We start from the raw sequence: 17291 nt of genomic DNA on the forward strand, positions 1-17291 counted from the left end.
TTCTCACCCCCCATTTCCGGCTGGTTTGTCCCCCGAGGCAGGGAAGAGCTCGTCTGCCATTAAAAGGCATTTCAAATCCTACCTGCAAATGTTCTCACTACCCATTAAGCACCTAATCCCGAGTAAGCTGCCAGCCTTTGCCACCCCTCGCGGCAATGACTCCTACGTGTTGCAAGCACGCGGGCTGACTTCCCAAGCTTCTACGGGGTACGGTGACCCACACCATCGTCATGCCTTCATCAATGGTCTGGAAAAGGGCAGCTCCTCTACTAAAATTCGCCGATGATACGGAAAGAGAGACAAGCTGTGCATGGACGGAGGAGGTGGAAAACACACAAAAGCGACCTCATGGGCTCACAATCACCTGGGAACGATAAAAACGAATCAAAGAGACTCGTTGGTCTGCCTGGAGGAGAATCATCTCCAGTGTGGATGTGCAAGAGAGAAAAGGGCAGAAGCACCTGGAAAGAAGAGAGGAGAAGGGCAGGCGGGGGATGCCGGGGTGGGTTTGCTCACCGGTGACCTCGTCCAGGCTCTCCTTGGTGACGTGGTCGTTCTGGTTGACCCACTCTCCGTTGCACTTGAAGTAGATCTGCGTGGCGGGGTTGGCGCGGCAGACGAGCTCCACCGGCTTGTTCTTCACGATGTAGGCATCCTGCGGCTCCAGCAGAAAGTGAGGGAGGGTCTCCGCCGGGGCCGAGGGGAAGGAGTCGGGCAGCACGTCGCTGTACTTCAGCCCTGCCAAGGGAGTGAGAAGGTTGGGAGGTGTCCTTAATCCCATCCCAGAAGGGACGCAACTCCTACCTACGCCGCTTCATCCCTCCCTCTCCTTCCCAGGACAGTCCCGCGCATGGTGGTGTCACCAACAACCCTTGCTGAGGATGGCTGGAAACGCAGAAGAGGGCTGGCGGCTCTCCCAAAAATTAAAAGAAAAGCAAATCTTTGCGAGCTGGAGAGCTGTGGCTGCGGGGTGCATTCCCATTTCGCCTGGGTACCAGCCCCTCCATCCGTACCCCGAGCCCTGGCCAACCCCAAAGCCTGGGTGATCTCGCTAGAGGACACCACGAGGAAAAAGGCAAAACAAACCCAAGTCCAGAGATGGTGACGGGGACACAGAGAAGCTCCGGAGGGGCTGGTATTCCCCTATCCCAAGCCTCCCTCCCACAGCTCTGAGGAACGCATGGGCATGATCCGAGTAAAACGCTGGCACGGCTTGTGCTGGGAACACCGACCGTGACCCCAGCACAAATCTCACACACCCCACCCTTTGGTGGACATCTCACCCCCCTGCCAACGCTTGGATCTCAGCATCACAGGACTTGGGGGGCACCAGCAGCCCCCGGGGACCGACCATCTGCCCATCACAGGGGAGGGATGGCTTCCAGCCCAACCACCTCCAGAGAACATCACCCAAAAACGCGATCAGGATTCACGCCGTGCCACCCCAGAAACCAGACCGGGTCAAGTGCCCTGGTGATCTCCATCTACCTGCTTGTTTGCTCTCAAAACCAATCTAAATGCAAAAATAACCAGGAAAAAAAAAAAAAAAGAGGTCACATCTGCTCAGGCCAGGCCAAGGAAAGTCTCGAAAAGGGACAAGCACCTCAGTGCTCGCCCAGGGATGTAATCGCTCAGGAGTGGGAACCTCAAGGCATCTCGTGCCCAGCACCGGCTTGGGAAGATGCTGTGACCGACGCTGAGCATCATCTGCAGCATCCAGCAGAGGAAACGTGTTTCCAACCCATTTTGCCCGTTAAAATCAAGCCCAAATATCGCAGGACTGAAAAAATAAAAATAAAAAAAACAAACCAAAACCCCACATACACACACCGGGATGCTGCTGCTTAACCTGTTGTTTCTGGGCGTCTCGCTAGCAATCGGGTCACATCACGAGGCTTTTCTCTACGCCTAAAAGAGTTATAAGCTTTTCCTCCTCCTCTCTTCCCCCAGCGAGAGCTGTGATTCTCAACTCAGCGCGCAGGAAAACAGTAAATATCCCCAACCCCGCGATAACATCTCCGGAGCTGGCGAGGAAGAAAGGAGCCCACTCCCTGCCGTCACCCTTGGCAAGGAGCAGCGCTGCGCCGAGAGGATGGGAGAATCCCGAGATGCAAAGAGAAGACGACCAAATAATAAATAAATAAATAAATAAATAAATAAAAAATAATCAGATGCGGCAAGAAAACAAGATGACCAGGCTGCCTCCCGAGCAAAAATCAGTGAGGAGGAAAAGAAAGTAAATAAATAAATAAAAAAACAAACAAAAAAACCCACCCAACACACGAGGTCAGTCGTTTAAAATCCATTTAGGAAAATTGACTTTCCATTTCCATTTAACACAGCACTAAGGGAGAGCGGTAGGACATTTGTCATAATCCATTAACTGCTCTTTTGGAAACGATGAATTAAACTCCGGGCTAATTTCTCTCTCTCTCTGCCTGGCTCTTCCCCACCTCTCTCCACCACCGGCCATTTCCTTCTCATTTGCAGACCTGTCATTTTCCCGGGCAGGGGGACACGGGGGTGGTGCGGAGGTGCGAGATCCCACCGGGACACTGTCCCACACTTCTCCTCAGGCCCCCCATCAGGGTCCTGCTGAGCAGCCTCTTACCTCTACCGCAGCACCAAATATCAATTTTTTTCCCCCCTTTTTTTAATTTACTATTCAATTTTGCATCCACTGCGTTGTTGTTTCATTGGTTGGTTTTGTTTTGGTTTTTTTTTTTTTTGTTGGTTTTGTTTGTTTTTTTTTAAAAAAAAACCAACCCAACACTTCGATGCCACAAACCTAAATTCCTTAGCGAAGGGGGCTGGCAGGAGATAACCCAACTGGCAACGGAGGCAGCCAACAAAACTTCACTCACGGGCTCGGGTGAAAAACCTCTCCGAAACGATGCTCCCCGCATCCCTGCGGCACGCCGCCTGCAAAGTGGGACCCCAGCTCGGGGCCGGGACAGGGCGCGGGTAGCACGTGCTGCGGAGCATCCTCCGAAAATTAGGCCAGGGAGGTTCTCCTGGACTTTTATTTCTTTTCTTTCTTCCCATTTTTTCCGTAGTTTTCTCCTCAAGCCGGGTGTTAACGCCCAAGGATGCAGGAGAGGAGTCCTGCAGCCCACCCGGCACCGTAAGGGCGACCCACAAAGATCCAACGTCCTCAAAGAAGCTGATTTTCAGAAGGACCTTCCCCTATGGGGCTTGCCTCTGGCGAGGTGACACCCCGAAGCGCACGTGTCCCCTGACCCAAAACAACGGGGCAAGGAGAGGTCCTCCCCCAGCAGCCACCGCCAACGACACGTTTTTCTCCCACCCCACTGCCACTTTGGTGATGCTCAAGGAGACTTTAGAGGATGTGGGAGTTGGGAGGGGATGAGTCACGGCCGGACAGGGATGAAAATCCCAGATTTGTGACTCACCCCTGATCATCTGCAGAGGGACGGGTGATGCTCTGGGCTGCAGTGGGAGCCACCGCGGTCCCCCCAGCACAGGGTTCGGGGCTGCAAAATCCACCGCCCCCCACCATCCATGGGGCCCATCCAGCCCACCTGCCCCGAGCCGGGGTCTGCCCGAATCCACACTGCCCAAATCAAGCTCAACCCTCCAGGTTTCTTCTCTAAAGGGAGCACGGTGGGTTTGGGGACAAGGGTGGTGCAAGGGGACGATCTCCCCAGGCCAGATTTAGCATCGGTGGCTGTAAAAACCTGCTCGGTTTAAGGTTTGACCCCCCCCCCCCCCCCCCCAAAAAAAAAAACCCCAAATCTTTAAAGCCAGGAGCATCCTGGCTGCTGGGAAAGTTTAAATCCCGCAAACTCACAACAGCTGAGAGATCGTTTGTTTCTGGCCAAGAGAGATCTGGAGCCAAAAAAAAAAGCAGCTTTGACAGGAGACGAGGAAAGAGATGACGGGTTTTTTTGGGTTTGGGGTGTTGTTTTTTTTTTTTTGCAGCAGACTCATAACTGGGGCCGTACCGCAGAGCCCCAACCCCACGGCTTCCCCCAGGCTCACGGACGGGAGCGGAGCAAAGGAGAAGCTGGTTCCTCCGTGCAGAACCCAGCCCTACGCTGCCGGAGAGGGGAAAGCATGTCTGCTCGTGCCACCAGGACCAACGACCGCTGCTCCCGGCTGCTCTGACTACAAAACACGCACCCCAAAAAAGAAAAAAAAAAAAAAAAATCTTCCCAGCGGTGCAACGCCATCACCTCCGTGTGGTCCGTCCCGGCCCCGGGATGAACCGAACAGAGGATGGAGAGGTTGGGGATGGCTTTGGTCCGCTCCTGGGCAATAAGGACATTCATAAATGGCCCTGTAAAGGCAGGAGAGGGCATCCTCTGCGAGGACGACCTTCCCCTGAAATGGTCTTGCGTAATATCATCATTATTATTATTATTATAATATTACGGTTGCATGATATATATGTAACATATAAGGAACCTTGCAAGGAGCAGGCAACCTCAGCTTGGGGGTACGCACTGGGATGCTCAGATGGGCTTTAACACCGGTGAACGCTTAGTCAGCGGGAGCATCACCCTTGGGAAGGGATAGGGATGCTTTGCCCCACGGAAGTGCGCGAGGGACCACTTCTGCTTCGCTGCTCCGATCCCACCCCGAGGCGACAACTTGGCCCGTTGAGCGCAGGGGCGGCACGCGCGAGAGAGGCGGGTTTTTTTGGCACGCCAAGCCAGGGAAGGAGCCCCCCGCGCAGCCGGGATTTCCAGTACCGCAATCAGACAAGCAATAAAACTCCCAGCAGCGACAAACTAATAAATATTTGAGCGCGCGCGCGCTACGCTGACTGCAATCATCATCTCCCTGGCAGACGTCTACAGGGGGTTCCCATCTGCCGGCTTCCCTCCTTCCCGCTGGAGGTGGGTGCCTGCTTCCCAGCTCCCTTTTTGGGTGTTTTTTTGGGTGGTTTTTTTTTTTTTTTAGGAAGTCCCAGGCTGTCAGCATCCCACAGTCTCACGCTACTCGGGGGTACGCCGCCGCCGCCGCCGGGTGCCGCCGTGCGACGTGCCACGGGGACGGGCTGCCGGAGCGCTGACTTCACCGCGGAATCGGTATTTGGGGGAGGAGAGGTAAGGAGGGGGGACCAAACCCACCCCAAGGCCGAGCACAATATGGGCAGGGAGGGGGAAAAGGGAGGAGGGGAATAGGCACCGGCTTCTTCTTTCCTCTCCAGCCTCCTCTCCCTCATCCTTCATCACACGTTTTAATCTGCCGGGGTTGAGCTGGATTATCCGCAGCATCTGTTCCCCAGGGAAAGAGGGGGGGTGGGGGGTGGTGACTTGCAGATGTTCACAGCTGGCGTCGGCAACTTGGCTGAAGAGCGACGACCCCAACCCACCAGCACCACCAGTCTACACCGGGAGCACCACCAGAGCCAGGGTCGAGCATCAACCCCACCCCCCCCACGCACTCCCATCACCCCAAAACGCACGGCACAAGAGATGAGGAGCCCAGAAAGCAGCTCCCCCTTTGCAGCAACGGCCGAGCCAACCTCCGCAGGAAAGCGTTAAGATCCCCTCTTCAGCAATTGTTATCCCTCCAAATATTTGGGGGATTACAGGAGCATTAGCAGTGGCGAAGCCCGGTGCCCATCACCCATCGCCGCGCATCCCTCCCCGACCCACGGGGCAGGCAGGAACGTCACGTAAGGATTACGCTGGGATGCCTGGGTTTCTCCGGCGAAATCTCAGTGGCGGTGGGCGCTTTAACCCTTTCTGCCTCCATCTCCCCCCACCCCACGTTTATTTCGGGGCAAGCGTTATTTCCTGCGAAGGCCTGAGAGGTAATGGGTTAAACCCATTCCCGCCTGCCGGGCGGGGAGAAATCCTCCTGTAGAAATGAAAAAAAAAAAAAAAAAAAATATATATATATATATATATATATATATGACAGCTTATCTCCAGCACGGGAGGAGGAGAGCCGCCTGCCTTCCCAACCCCCCCTGGCACGGAGGAGGACGGCTCCGGCTCTGGTGGGGATGCTCCAGCCACCGGCTTAGCTCAAGGAGGTGACTAAAAGGCTTGGAGCAGGGCTCTCCCCCCACCCCAAATCCCTCCCCTTGCCTCCAAGAGAGATGTATGACCAGACTCATTTAGGGATTAGTGCCGTTGCCACTTAAGCTCCAGCAAATTGCGGTGCCAGAGGCACGGCACGGCTCACTCCCACGCCAGGATGCCCGGTGGACCGAGGACATCCCCGCTGCAAGCCCCGGCGGGACACGGAGGCATCCCCACCCGAGCGAGCATCATCATTAGGGGATGCAGTCCTCATCCCACCACATTTCAGCCCATCCCAGAGCTCAGGGAGAGCCGGCATCACCGGTCCAGCCCTGCCTTGTTCCCAAGGCGGAGTGCCCTCCTGGGATAATTTCAGGTCTGGCAGTAAAACATAGCCGAGTTTTTCCCCCTAGAAACACTCTGAGCATCCTCTCTCCCCAAAGCATCATCCTCTCTTCCCCAAAGCATCCCCTCCTCGGCACGAATTCAGCCTCCCGCACACCGCTGCGGTCTCCCAAGACGAAGCCCCATCACCGAGGAGGTACCAGCGGCTCACAGCGTCTCCAAAGGCAAAGTCACCAGGAGGCAGAGCAGCATCCTGCAAAGCCATAGCCCAAACCCCCTTTTTCTCCAGGGATGCATCTGATGCCCCAATAAAAAAATAAAAAATAATAAAAAAACCAAACTCGTGCCTTCGATTTGTTAAAAGCGGGTTGAGACGTGAGCGGGGAAGCGCTGACGGAAGCGAGATGCAGGGGATGTCACCGGCCCTCAGCGCCGCCATCCCGAGGGCTTCCCTCACCTCCCAGCCCTTGCTTGCGGCTTGCTGATGTAACCCCCCCGGCCTCGTTAACTCAGCGCCGTGCTCATTAACCTCTCCCTCTGCGGGAGGACGAGACAAGGGATGGGGTGGGATGGACCCGGAGCTGCCCACAGGCACGGCCGCCGGCCACCAAAAACTGAGCGTGGAGCTTCAGGGCTAGCAAGGAGAAACATGGGCATCTCACCTCCAGCCTGCAGCAAGGTTGGGATTTCGAGGTCAAAAAAGCCACGGGGATGTCCGGCCGTGCCCATCCCCGTGGCGTCTGACACCCCCCCGTTGCACGTGCAATGGTAACCCAGCAGAGGCGTGACCACAAAAACACAGTGCTCAGCGTGTCGCCGTGTTCGACCCTCTGCAGAAGGTGTTGCAGAAGGTCTGCAGAAGGTGTTGCTCCACCTCGGGGTCAGGCTTTTATAGGGTGTCCTTCTCTTGTCACCCCCCCCCCAAAAAAAGTGGAGCCCATCCCTCCCCACTCCCATCAGCCAGGGGAAGCACCTGCAAGCCTGGTTGCCACGGGGTGAATTTGGGGGAACCCACCCCTCGTACGGAGCAGCAGGACCTACAGACAGAGCGACACGATGTCCCCTGCGGGCTGCAGAGCCCTTTGTCCCCCTCTCTGCCGCTCCATTCTCACCAATCTTTTATTAATAACTACATTTGGATAGAACCACTTAACCTCTTCCCCCGAAGCATCTCTACCTGACAAACCCGCTCGTTTTCCTCCATCGATTGCCCTTCCCCTTCCCCCCCCCCCCCCCCGCCCCGAGAGTTTTACGGTCCCTTCGCATCCCTCCCGGCCAAACTTAGCATCATCCCCAGCCCCGTCCCCTCCACCCCATCACCTCCAGGGTCAATCCAGCCCCATCCCCTTCATCTCCCCCTGGAGCCCCCCCAGCCTGGCAGAGGGGACAGACCCCAGGGACAGACAAGACACGAGGACAACATTTCACAGCAGCATCCCCCACGGGGTTAGCAGAACCCCTCCCGCCCGGCGGCGAGCAAACATTATAATTAAGAGAGCATTCCTCCCCAGCGCGGGTAATGAGGGGTTGCGCTCAGCCGGCCCTAATTACACCCTTGGAAAATAAATAAATAAATAAATAAATAAATAAATAAATAAATTAAATAAGCGGATTCCTCTGCCAGCCAAATGAAGAGCCTGCAGCCCGGCCTCCCTCGCTGCGCACCTTTATTAACTGGGACTGGATGGGGAGGAGGGGGTGGGGGGAAAAAAAAAACCCAAGAAAGCAAAGTTTGGGCTGAGAAAACGGTGGGAAGAAGGCGGCGGGCAGCAGCAAGGGCGGTTTTGCAGGCGACGACCTTATCCATCAAAAAACACTTCACCTGACCCCCTCCCCCCCAAAAAAATAAAAATAAAAATAAAATAAAAATAAAAATAAAAATAAAAATAAAAATAAAAATAAAAATAAAAATAAAAATAAAAATAAAAATAAAAATAAAAATAAAAATAAAAATAAAAATAAAAATCACGCCTTCCGCTAAATCCTCAGGTCAGGCTTCTGCAAAGCAGCCCAAGAGGAAATAATAAAAGCTGGGTACCCTCGCACGGGGCATCCCTCCTAGAGCATCCCTGCATCCCACTAGAGCATCCCTGCAGGCCACGGCGGCTAAGAGGGTCCGGACCCAAACCCCGAGCAAAGAAGCCCAAGCGCTGCCAGCAACTTCCCTTGCTGGGAGTTGGGAGGAGGAGAGATTTATCTCGTTGATTATGCATTTACGCTGGAGTATTTACGGAGTCGCTACTCTTTTGTTTATCTTTATGATTATGATAATCAAAGGCGAAACCTCCCGAGAAGTGTAAACAGCTGAGATCCCTTATGGTACGAACCTCTTCATTTTTCATTATATAGATTTATAAGACGGGCGCGCTGGCAGATTGGGAGTAAATTGTTCCTTATTTCTGGTTTTAACGGAGCGGAGCTGTGAGCCTCGCGAATCCCCGTAAATACCCACGGAAAGGAGAATGAATTAAAAAAAAAAGAAAAAAAAAAAAGAGAAAAAGAAAAAAAAAGAGAAAAAGAAAAAAAAAGAGAAAAAGAAAAAAAAGAGAAAAAGAAAAAAAAGAGAAAAAGAAAAAAAAGAGAAAAAGAAAAAAAAGAGAAAAAGAAAAAAGAGAAAAAGAAAAAAAAGAGAAAAAGAAAAAAGAGAAAAAGAAAAAAAGAGAAAAAGAAAAAAAGAGAAAAAGAAAAAAGAGAAAAAGAAAAAAAGAGAAAAAGAAAAAAAAGAGGAAAAAGAAAAAAAGAGAAAAAGAAAAAAAGAGAAAAAGAAAAAAAAAGAGAGAAAGAAAAAAAAAAGAGAAAAAGAAAAAAAAAGGGAGCAGGAATTATGTAGCAAATCCCCGTTACACTCTATTGTGCTCGCTTCTTTTGTGCTGTTTCATACATTTCCTTCAGGGAAAGCAGTTATGTTTGAAAACTATCTCCAAATTTCATCTCGCGCTAGTTCTTGTTATGGGCACAGACACTTTTCTTTGTGCTATTTTAATTCCATTGTCGTAGCGCTCTTGTGTAGTTTGTTCTGTTTACTGAGCTACGGCGTTATTTTTAATGGATATAATAATTATATGAACTTTTATTTATTTGCTTTGGCTCATAAAAGAAAAAAGCCAGCAGCGGATAATGCGGTAATATGCTGTTTATTCACATGTACGGCGTGTACTGTGTTTCTGTTGTGAAAAGAATAATAATTTCGACAAGAAAAGAGGGAAGGGAAAAGAAAACAAGGAACAAACAGGGACTTGATGCCCTGGTTAACGCCAGAAAGTCCAAGGAATTATTAATTATCATTCAAACCGCAGTAAATCAAGCGCAAGATGCAATCTCTCCCTGGAAAAAAAAATAAAAATAATAATAAAAAAAAAAATTAAAAAAAAAAAAAAAAAGGATCTCCTGTTCAAATGAGCAACGCTGTTTTAAAATGCGAACTCCGTGAGAAAGTAAGTTGCCAGTTTCGCAGACAGAAAGCGATTTCCCCTTCGCCCAAATTACATACATATTTAAAAATGTAAATTCCCCCAGCATTCCCCTTGAGAGCGCCATTTCCAGGCGGCTGTTTTGCGATGAGTTTGGTTGGGGTTTGTGCTTGGTTTTGGGGTTTTGGGTTTTTTTTTTTTTTTTTCTTTTCTTCCCCTCCTCCTCAACATGCAAATCCGGAGGTGACCGCCTTAGTTTCGGGCACGAAAAGCGATTTTCAAACTGGCAGCACGTGGGGCCGCGACCCATCCGGCGCTCCTTGGGAAGACGAGGATGCTCTGCAGCCCAGCCGGCATCCCAGCTCCAAGCATCCCTCCCTTGGATGGAGCCAGAGGGGAGCGGGTTTCACCCCCCTGAGCATCCAGACACCCCCAACAATCGAGGGGGGGGACAACCCGGCCGTGCCCTCCTAAGAAGTGTCTCACAAGGTTTGATGGTCCTGTGCCAAAACCCGGAGGAGGAGGAATTGATACGGGGAAGCGCCGGGTGGCGCGAGCCCAGTGAGGGAAAGCAAAAAGTTGGGCTGCAAAGAAGGGAAAAAGCAATCCAAAAGAGGAGAAAAGCTGCCTTTATATCCTTTTTTTTTTTTCTTTTTCTTTCTTTTTGTTTTTTTTTTTTTTTTTTCCCCCCTCACTGGTTTTGTCTTTTTCTCACCCACTCTCTCCCGCAAGCCCCGGGAAGGCAAAGCCGGCTGGAAGGATGCTCCCTGTCCCCTCCAGCCAGCATCTCCCGCACGTCCCTCGCCAGACGCTGCCCTACTTTCCCCGACGCTTTCCCCCCCCCCGTTCTTCTCCCTCATCTCGCCAGGAATGGGACGGGACCAGCACCCGCTCCCCGGGCACCCGCGGCACCCCTAAGCGGAGCTTCCCGCCGCCGGACCCACCGGCCGGGATCATCTCCCATCCCACCCACGGGGTGGTTCAAATCCATTAGAGGGAGGTGGTCAGTGTGACGCTGCACTCTCTTTTTTTTTTTTTTTTTTTTTTTAAAAAAAATCATTTTAAATCACTGCATTGGTTTTTAATCGGGAAAACACACGCAACAAAAGAAAAGGTCCATTCCATGCCCCAATTTCACCGTTAATTCAACTGGGGGAGGAATATCACGAGAGCGGCCGATTGAGGCCCCTTTATTAAACAGCCTTTAAAGTTGCCCTTAATCTTTCAGATTTGTTCCTACGATCAAAAAAAAAAAAAACAAAAACCCAAAAAACAACAAAACAACCCCACAACCACCACAAGTGGAGGCTGGAAATATTTTGCTTTTCATTGTCCTTTCTCTGCCCTTTTCTTCCCTTTTCATTTTACCGCGACAGTAAGGGACAAAACAGAAGAGGAAAAAAGAAAAGGGGGGGGGGGGGGGGGAGAGAAAAGGGATAGAAAAAGATTTAAGGAGGGGGAAAAAAAAAAAAAAAGGTTTGGGGGGAGAACAGGGATAGAAAAAGATTTAAGGAGGGAAAAAAAAAAAAAAAAAAAAGAAATAATCCCTTCCAATGCTGAATATCAAATATTAAGGCTTTTCTCTCTCCCTCCTCTTTCAGCAATATCCCTATTAAAGAATAATAAAAAAAAAAAAAAACAAAAAAAACCCAAATAATCAGTGAGACTAGGTTAGAGGACAAGGCTTCCCCATCCCTTTGCCCCCGCGATACTTTAATCTCCGCAAGCCAGGGGCGGGCAGGAGAGCGGGTACCCCAGACCAGAGCTTGGCTTTCCCATGGCATCCCATAGAGAGGTCCCCGGCCGGTTGCAAAGGGATTTTAACGATTACCTTGATTAGTTTTTAGCCCTTCCAATCTAAACCCCGAAGCCAGCGCTTCGCACCTGCCTTGTTACAGCCAGCAAAAACCCGAGATTTGATTAAAGCTGGCAGGGTTTAAGGGGGGGGGGATTATCACCTGCTTTTTTGATAGGGGATAATTTTTGGTGCCTGCCTTCGCCCGGCATCGCTGCCCCCCTGCCCGCCCCGTGGGGAGAAACACCCCATGCTCCAACGGAAGGAAAACCCTATAAAAAACCCCAAAGCCTTTACCCTCCCGCCCCCATTGATGGCAAGGTGGGGAAGTCTTCGGGAGCTTCCTAGTGTTGTTTGGCCACCCTCCTCCTCTCCCTGGCGCTTAAATACTCCGGGACCCCGAGCTGCTTTCTTCCTTTCTCACCACTGGGAATTTCCACCTTTTCTTTTCTGGATGCAGCCCGGTTTTCCCGCAGCGCTGAGTTTCTCTTTCCTCCCTTTGTACGCCGGCACGCGCGCTCCGGCTCTGTCCCACGGACCAAACCCCGACTCCCGGATGGACCAGCGCGAGCATCCTCCCCTTCTCAGCGTGGGTACCGCTCAACGCCGGAGGTGCCAGGGCTGGAAACACCCCTGGTTTAGGGGGGGGGGGGGGGGGGGGGGTCAGTGCCACCCTGCATTACAAGGGGCAGCCTCGCAGCATCCCCACCGATGCTGCGACGTGTGTAGACCCACACAGAGCAATACACCGACACGCCAGTCACGCTCCCCTCCCTTCTCGCTTGGTGCTACACGACCCTAAGGTACCAATAAAAATTGCCCTAAAAAAAAAAAAATAGGATGCTTGCTAGCAAGGTGCCACACTGCCAAAAGTTTGGGATGCAGAATCCAGAGACTTTATGGGGACAAACGCGCTGAGCATCTCCAAAACTTCAACATCGGAGCAGAGCTAGGATGGATGCAGGACAGCCCTTAGCAGGGCTCGGAGGCATCGCCGAGGGATGTGCAGCGAGAGAGAGGGACCGGAGGTGATCCCGAAAGGTCTCAAGAGAGCAGGGGCAAAGGATCACGTATACTGAGCATCAAGCACAGGGTGGGGGGGGGAAGGAGGAAAAAAGCACCGTGCCCCCCCAAGCCTCATCGTCTTCTCCTCTCTGTCCCCCAGCGGCCGCATTTCCATAAGTGATTTGCGCTAATTGCTTTAAAGGCGGCCATGCTGCGGGTAATCAGAGTCATTAAGTGACCCCTGCTCCGGGAGGGCAGGCAGGGCTGGTGCACAGCCCCGCACCCAGGGTCACGGGCCAGCCTTCCCCGCCGACCCCGGCACGCTCCCGCATCCCCGACGTGCCGCAGTGATGGAGCTTGTCTCCAATTTGCTCTTCCCTGGAGCCCAATCAGTAACTGGCCTCCCTCCTGCCCTCCCCAGAGCGGGGAGCCGAGATGCTGCCCGATGCCCGTACCGCGGCGGGGACGGATCCGGATGATGCTTGGCTGCCCCTGCCCTGGCTGGACCGGCTACCTACAAGCTGCTGGGCAACACCACGGCACCGTGAGCTGGCCACCACGGCTACCAGCGAGCCCGGGGCTGGTGGTGACCATGTTGGGGTCAAACCAACCACCTACAAGCACCTGAAAAACCCCAAATCTCCCCCCCAAATGGTATTTCCGAAGGCAGAAAATAGGTGTTGCCCTGGCCCCATCCCGGGGCAAGGTGACAGGAGGGGAGAGCCAGCTGTCACCACCCAGGGGACTAAAGCCAAACACCAGCCACGCGCAGGCCTGGATCCGCTTCCCGGCATCCCTTCGGCAACCCCAGATGGCTTTAGCCTTGGGCCGAGGGGCTTAGCCTCAGAGAGCCCCCGCCACCCTGCCAAATTAACCCTGTCCTCGCTAAGGGACATGTCCACCACCGTGCGACCGCAGTCATCCCCAGGCGAGGCTTAAGCTGGGGCTCACCACGCACGCTCTTGCCAAGGAGGTGGCGGAGGGGGTGGAGAATCCTCCAAGCACCTTCCCACAGGTCTCTTCCCTGCTGCTAGATAGACGAGTTTTCCTGGAAGCACGCCGAGCTCCTCCGGTTCAGCCACTCGGTGCCTACAGCAGCCCCCCACCAGGGTGCCCCAGCGCCGGGGAGGGAAACGCAGACCCACGCAGGGTTACAGCCCTTCGGGTTGAATTTAAAGCCTGGGTTTAGAAACCTCAAGCAAGAGAACCAACCAGGTGCTTGGATGACTCTTCACGAAGGTGACAGCCTGGGGAAATACTGCGCGTGCAACGTATCAACCCCTTCGTCCATCGGTCCTGGTCTTGAAGTTGCCTTCCTCCAAGCACAGCCCAACTCTTTGGGGCTGGCGACGACTGCTGCATCTTGGATGGAGCATTTAATCATAGAATAGAATCCATAGAATGGTTTGGCTTGGAAGGGACCTTGAAGATCATCCAGTTCCAACCCCCCTGCCATGGGCAGGGACACCTCCCACCAGCCGAGGTTGCTCCAAGCCCCGTCCAACCTGGCCTTGGACACCTCCAAGGATGGGGCAGCCACAGCTTCTCTGGGCAACCTGCGCCAGTACCTCAAATCTAGTGCTAAGTGTGAGCTAGAACCCACCAAGGACAGCATTGCTCGTGGCCGAAGCCAGAGGGAGATGCTTCGGTGTGCTCCACCTACTGCAGGAATCACGTTGGCCCTTGCAAGCGCGGCAACCAACGGTGAAAAGGAACGCCGCATCAAAACCCCAAGCGACCCTCTCCCAAGGAGACGGGCTCGCGTTTGCCACCTGCCAGCGGACGGGAGCGCGCCGGGCTCCGCAGCTCCATCCCACCCGTTCCCAATCAAGGCTGGGAGGTGTAAAGAAGAGGCTGGGCTTCCAGGAAACGGCGCTGTGGCAGGGCTTCTGCCCCCTCCACGGGGACCCATCACACTAACGGCGTGTCCGTTCAGCCCGATATATAAATTGCTAATGCAAATTAATGGATAATTGAAGCCCTTTAGTCCTAAATATTTAAATTATTTAACAGGCAATTAAGAGGGAAGGAGAAATGAAAGAGGGAAAGGGGCCTTAACCCCAACGGGCTGAAAAAAAAATAATAATATAAATGAAGTGAGAGGAGAGCAGAAAAAGCCAAACACGCACATTTTAAAGGGACGCTGCCAGATGGATCCCATCGCTGCAACGAGTTTCCCATTCTCAGATGCACAGCAGAACCCTCCCAACATCACATCCTACAGCAAAGAGCAGGTCGGGACCGAGAAACACGGGGTTTTCCATCTCCTGCCTCCATCCCAAACTGGCCAGGGACGTTCCCATCGCTCTCCTGAGCGCTGGAAAAGGTCGTAAGGAAAAAAAAAAAAAAAAAAAAAAAAAAAAAAAAGCCCGGCGGCCCGTTGAGAGAAGACGTCATGTGGGAAAAAAAGCGTTTTAACAAAAGCAGCGCGTGAGTTTGTGCGCGCCCGGGGATGACACAGAGGGCAGGGAGAGGGACTGAGACAATAGTGAATAGACTTCAGATTATATCCTGAACTCGCAGCCCCATGGGAACGGGGTTATAAAAACCCTTTTTATTTTGTTTGTAGTCCAAAACAAACAAGTACATAAAAAGCTAAACGCGGAGGAGCCAGACAGGAAGTGAGTAACATCTGGGAAACATCTGGCCCTGGCCGTCCCGCAAGCCCAGCCTCCGGCACGGCTCCGGCTACCTGCTCCCGCAGTTCCAAATCAGCAAGGGTACCCAAAATCCCTTCCCCTAGCCCAAAAACTGCGCCCGTCACTCAGCTCATCTCATTTGCTGAGCGATGCGACCCCTGAGCTTCCCGTCCCTCTCTCTGCTGGGCGAGATGAGTAAAGCCTTGTGCTGTTCCCGCATGGGCGCCCAGCGGCGCGTGGCCATCTCAGCCCACTGCACGGCGGTGCCTCTGCCAGAGGGAGGAAAGCCCTAAGGGCATGTCAATGCTGAGGGGGACAGCCCGACGCGGGACTTGGAGCATTGCAGGACACTCCAGGCGCTGCAGGGTGCCCCTGTGCAGGACACTCCGAGCATCGCAGGATGCCCCAAGCAAGGCTCTGAGCATCTCAGGGCTCCAAGCATCGCAGGGCTCCAAGCATCGCAGGGCTCCAAGCATCGCAGGGCTCCAAGCATCGCAGGGCTCCAAGCATTGCAGGATGCCCCTGTGAGCATCACAGGACGCCCCAAGCAAGGCTCCGAGCATCACAGGGCTCCGAGCATCGCAGGATGCCCCAAGCAGGGCTCTGAGCATCTCAGGGCTCTGAGCATTGCAGGTTACCCCAAGCAGGGCTCCGAGCCTCGCAGGGCTCTGAGCATCGCAGGACGCCCCTGAGCATCACAGGACGCCCCAAGCAAGGCTCTGAGCATCACAGGGCTCCAAGCATCGCAGGATGCCCCAGGCAGGGCTCTGAGCATCGCAGGGCTCCAAACATTACAGGATACCCCAAGCAGGGCTCCGAGCACTGCAGGATGCCCCTGAGCATCACAGGATGCCCCAACCAAGGGTCTGAGAATCTCAGGGCTCCGAGCATCGCAGGATGCCCCAAGCAGGGCTCCGAGCATCGCACGGCTCTACTCACTGCAGGATGCCCATGAGCATCGCAGGACACTCCAAGCAGGGCTCTGAGCACTGCAGTATGCCCCTGAGCATCGCAAGATGCCCCAAGCGGGGCTCTGAGCATCACAGGGCTCCGAGCATCGCAGAGCTCGGAGCATCATAGGGCTCCGCGCACTGCAGGATGCCCATGAGCATCGCAGGATGCCCCAAGCAGGGCTCCGAGCATCACAGGGCTCCACTCACTGCAGGATGCCTATGAGCATCGCAGGACACCCCAAGCAGGGCTCTGAACATCGCAGGGCTCCGAACATTACAGGATACCCCAAGCAGGGCTCCGAGCACTGCAGGATGCCCATGAGCATCACAGAATGCCCCAAGCAAGGGTCTGAGCATCTCAGGGCTCCGAGCATCGCAGGATGCCCCAAGCAGGGCTCCGAGCATCGCAGGGCTCCACTCACTGCAGGATGCCCATGAGCATCGCAGGACACCCCAAGCAGGGCTCTGAGCACTGCAGGATGCCCCTGAGCATCGCAGGACACCCTAAGCAGGGCTCTGAGCATCACAGGGCTCCGAGCACTGCAGCACAGCCCTGAGCACCCCTGAGTATTGCAAGACACCCTGGTACAGGGTTCTGAGCATCCCAGGACGGAGGCAGGCTGGTCAGCTGGCCCCAGGTCACGCTTTCCCAGCCCCGAGAGATGCCCCACATGCTCCTCCGCAGGAAAGAGGAGGTGCTGCCCAGCATGATGCAGGGGCTGGAAGTATTTTCTTCGCTCTGTTCCTCACCTCCCACGCTTACTCCTCCAAAAGCCCCACGGAAAGAGCCGCCTGCGCCCTACCCCACGCGCAGACCCGGGAAGCCCGGGGAGGTTGCAGGGCCTGACGTTTTGGGCTGTGCGTGGGAGGAAAGCCAGTCGGAGTCCTCTGCACAGGGGGGCGGAATTCCCCCGTGGCCACCAGCCCAAGCTGCCATCCCAACCTCTTCCCTCTCCACCCGCTCATAGAGGACCAGAGTGCTCCGGAGGACAAGATGAGAGGGGGGGTCACGGGGATGCAATCAACCCCCCCCCTCCCCCCGCTAATAGGTAGCAGCGATGCTCAGGACCAGTCTGGATCACAGCAGGAGTCACTTGCCCAGCTGGCTCCTTGCACAGGGTGGGATTCCCTCCCCCCGAGATAAA

The 17291-nt window shown here is 54.0% G+C and overlaps 1 protein-coding gene across 1 annotated transcript in view; it reads right to left on the reverse strand.

Moving 5' to 3' along the window:
* Nucleotides 1-17291, reverse strand: part of UNC5B (unc-5 netrin receptor B) — a 56004-nt gene that overhangs the window by 15556 nt on the left and 23157 nt on the right. The window contains exon 2 of the mRNA XM_082486730.1: nt 517-738. Coding sequence (XP_082342856.1) covers nt 517-738 — 222 coding nt within the window. The remainder of the gene's footprint in view (nt 1-516; nt 739-17291) is intronic.

This window comes from Vanellus vanellus (genome assembly GCF_965231255.1).
Source record: "Vanellus vanellus genome assembly, chromosome: 7".
Taxonomy (NCBI): Eukaryota; Metazoa; Chordata; class Aves; order Charadriiformes; family Charadriidae; genus Vanellus; species Vanellus vanellus.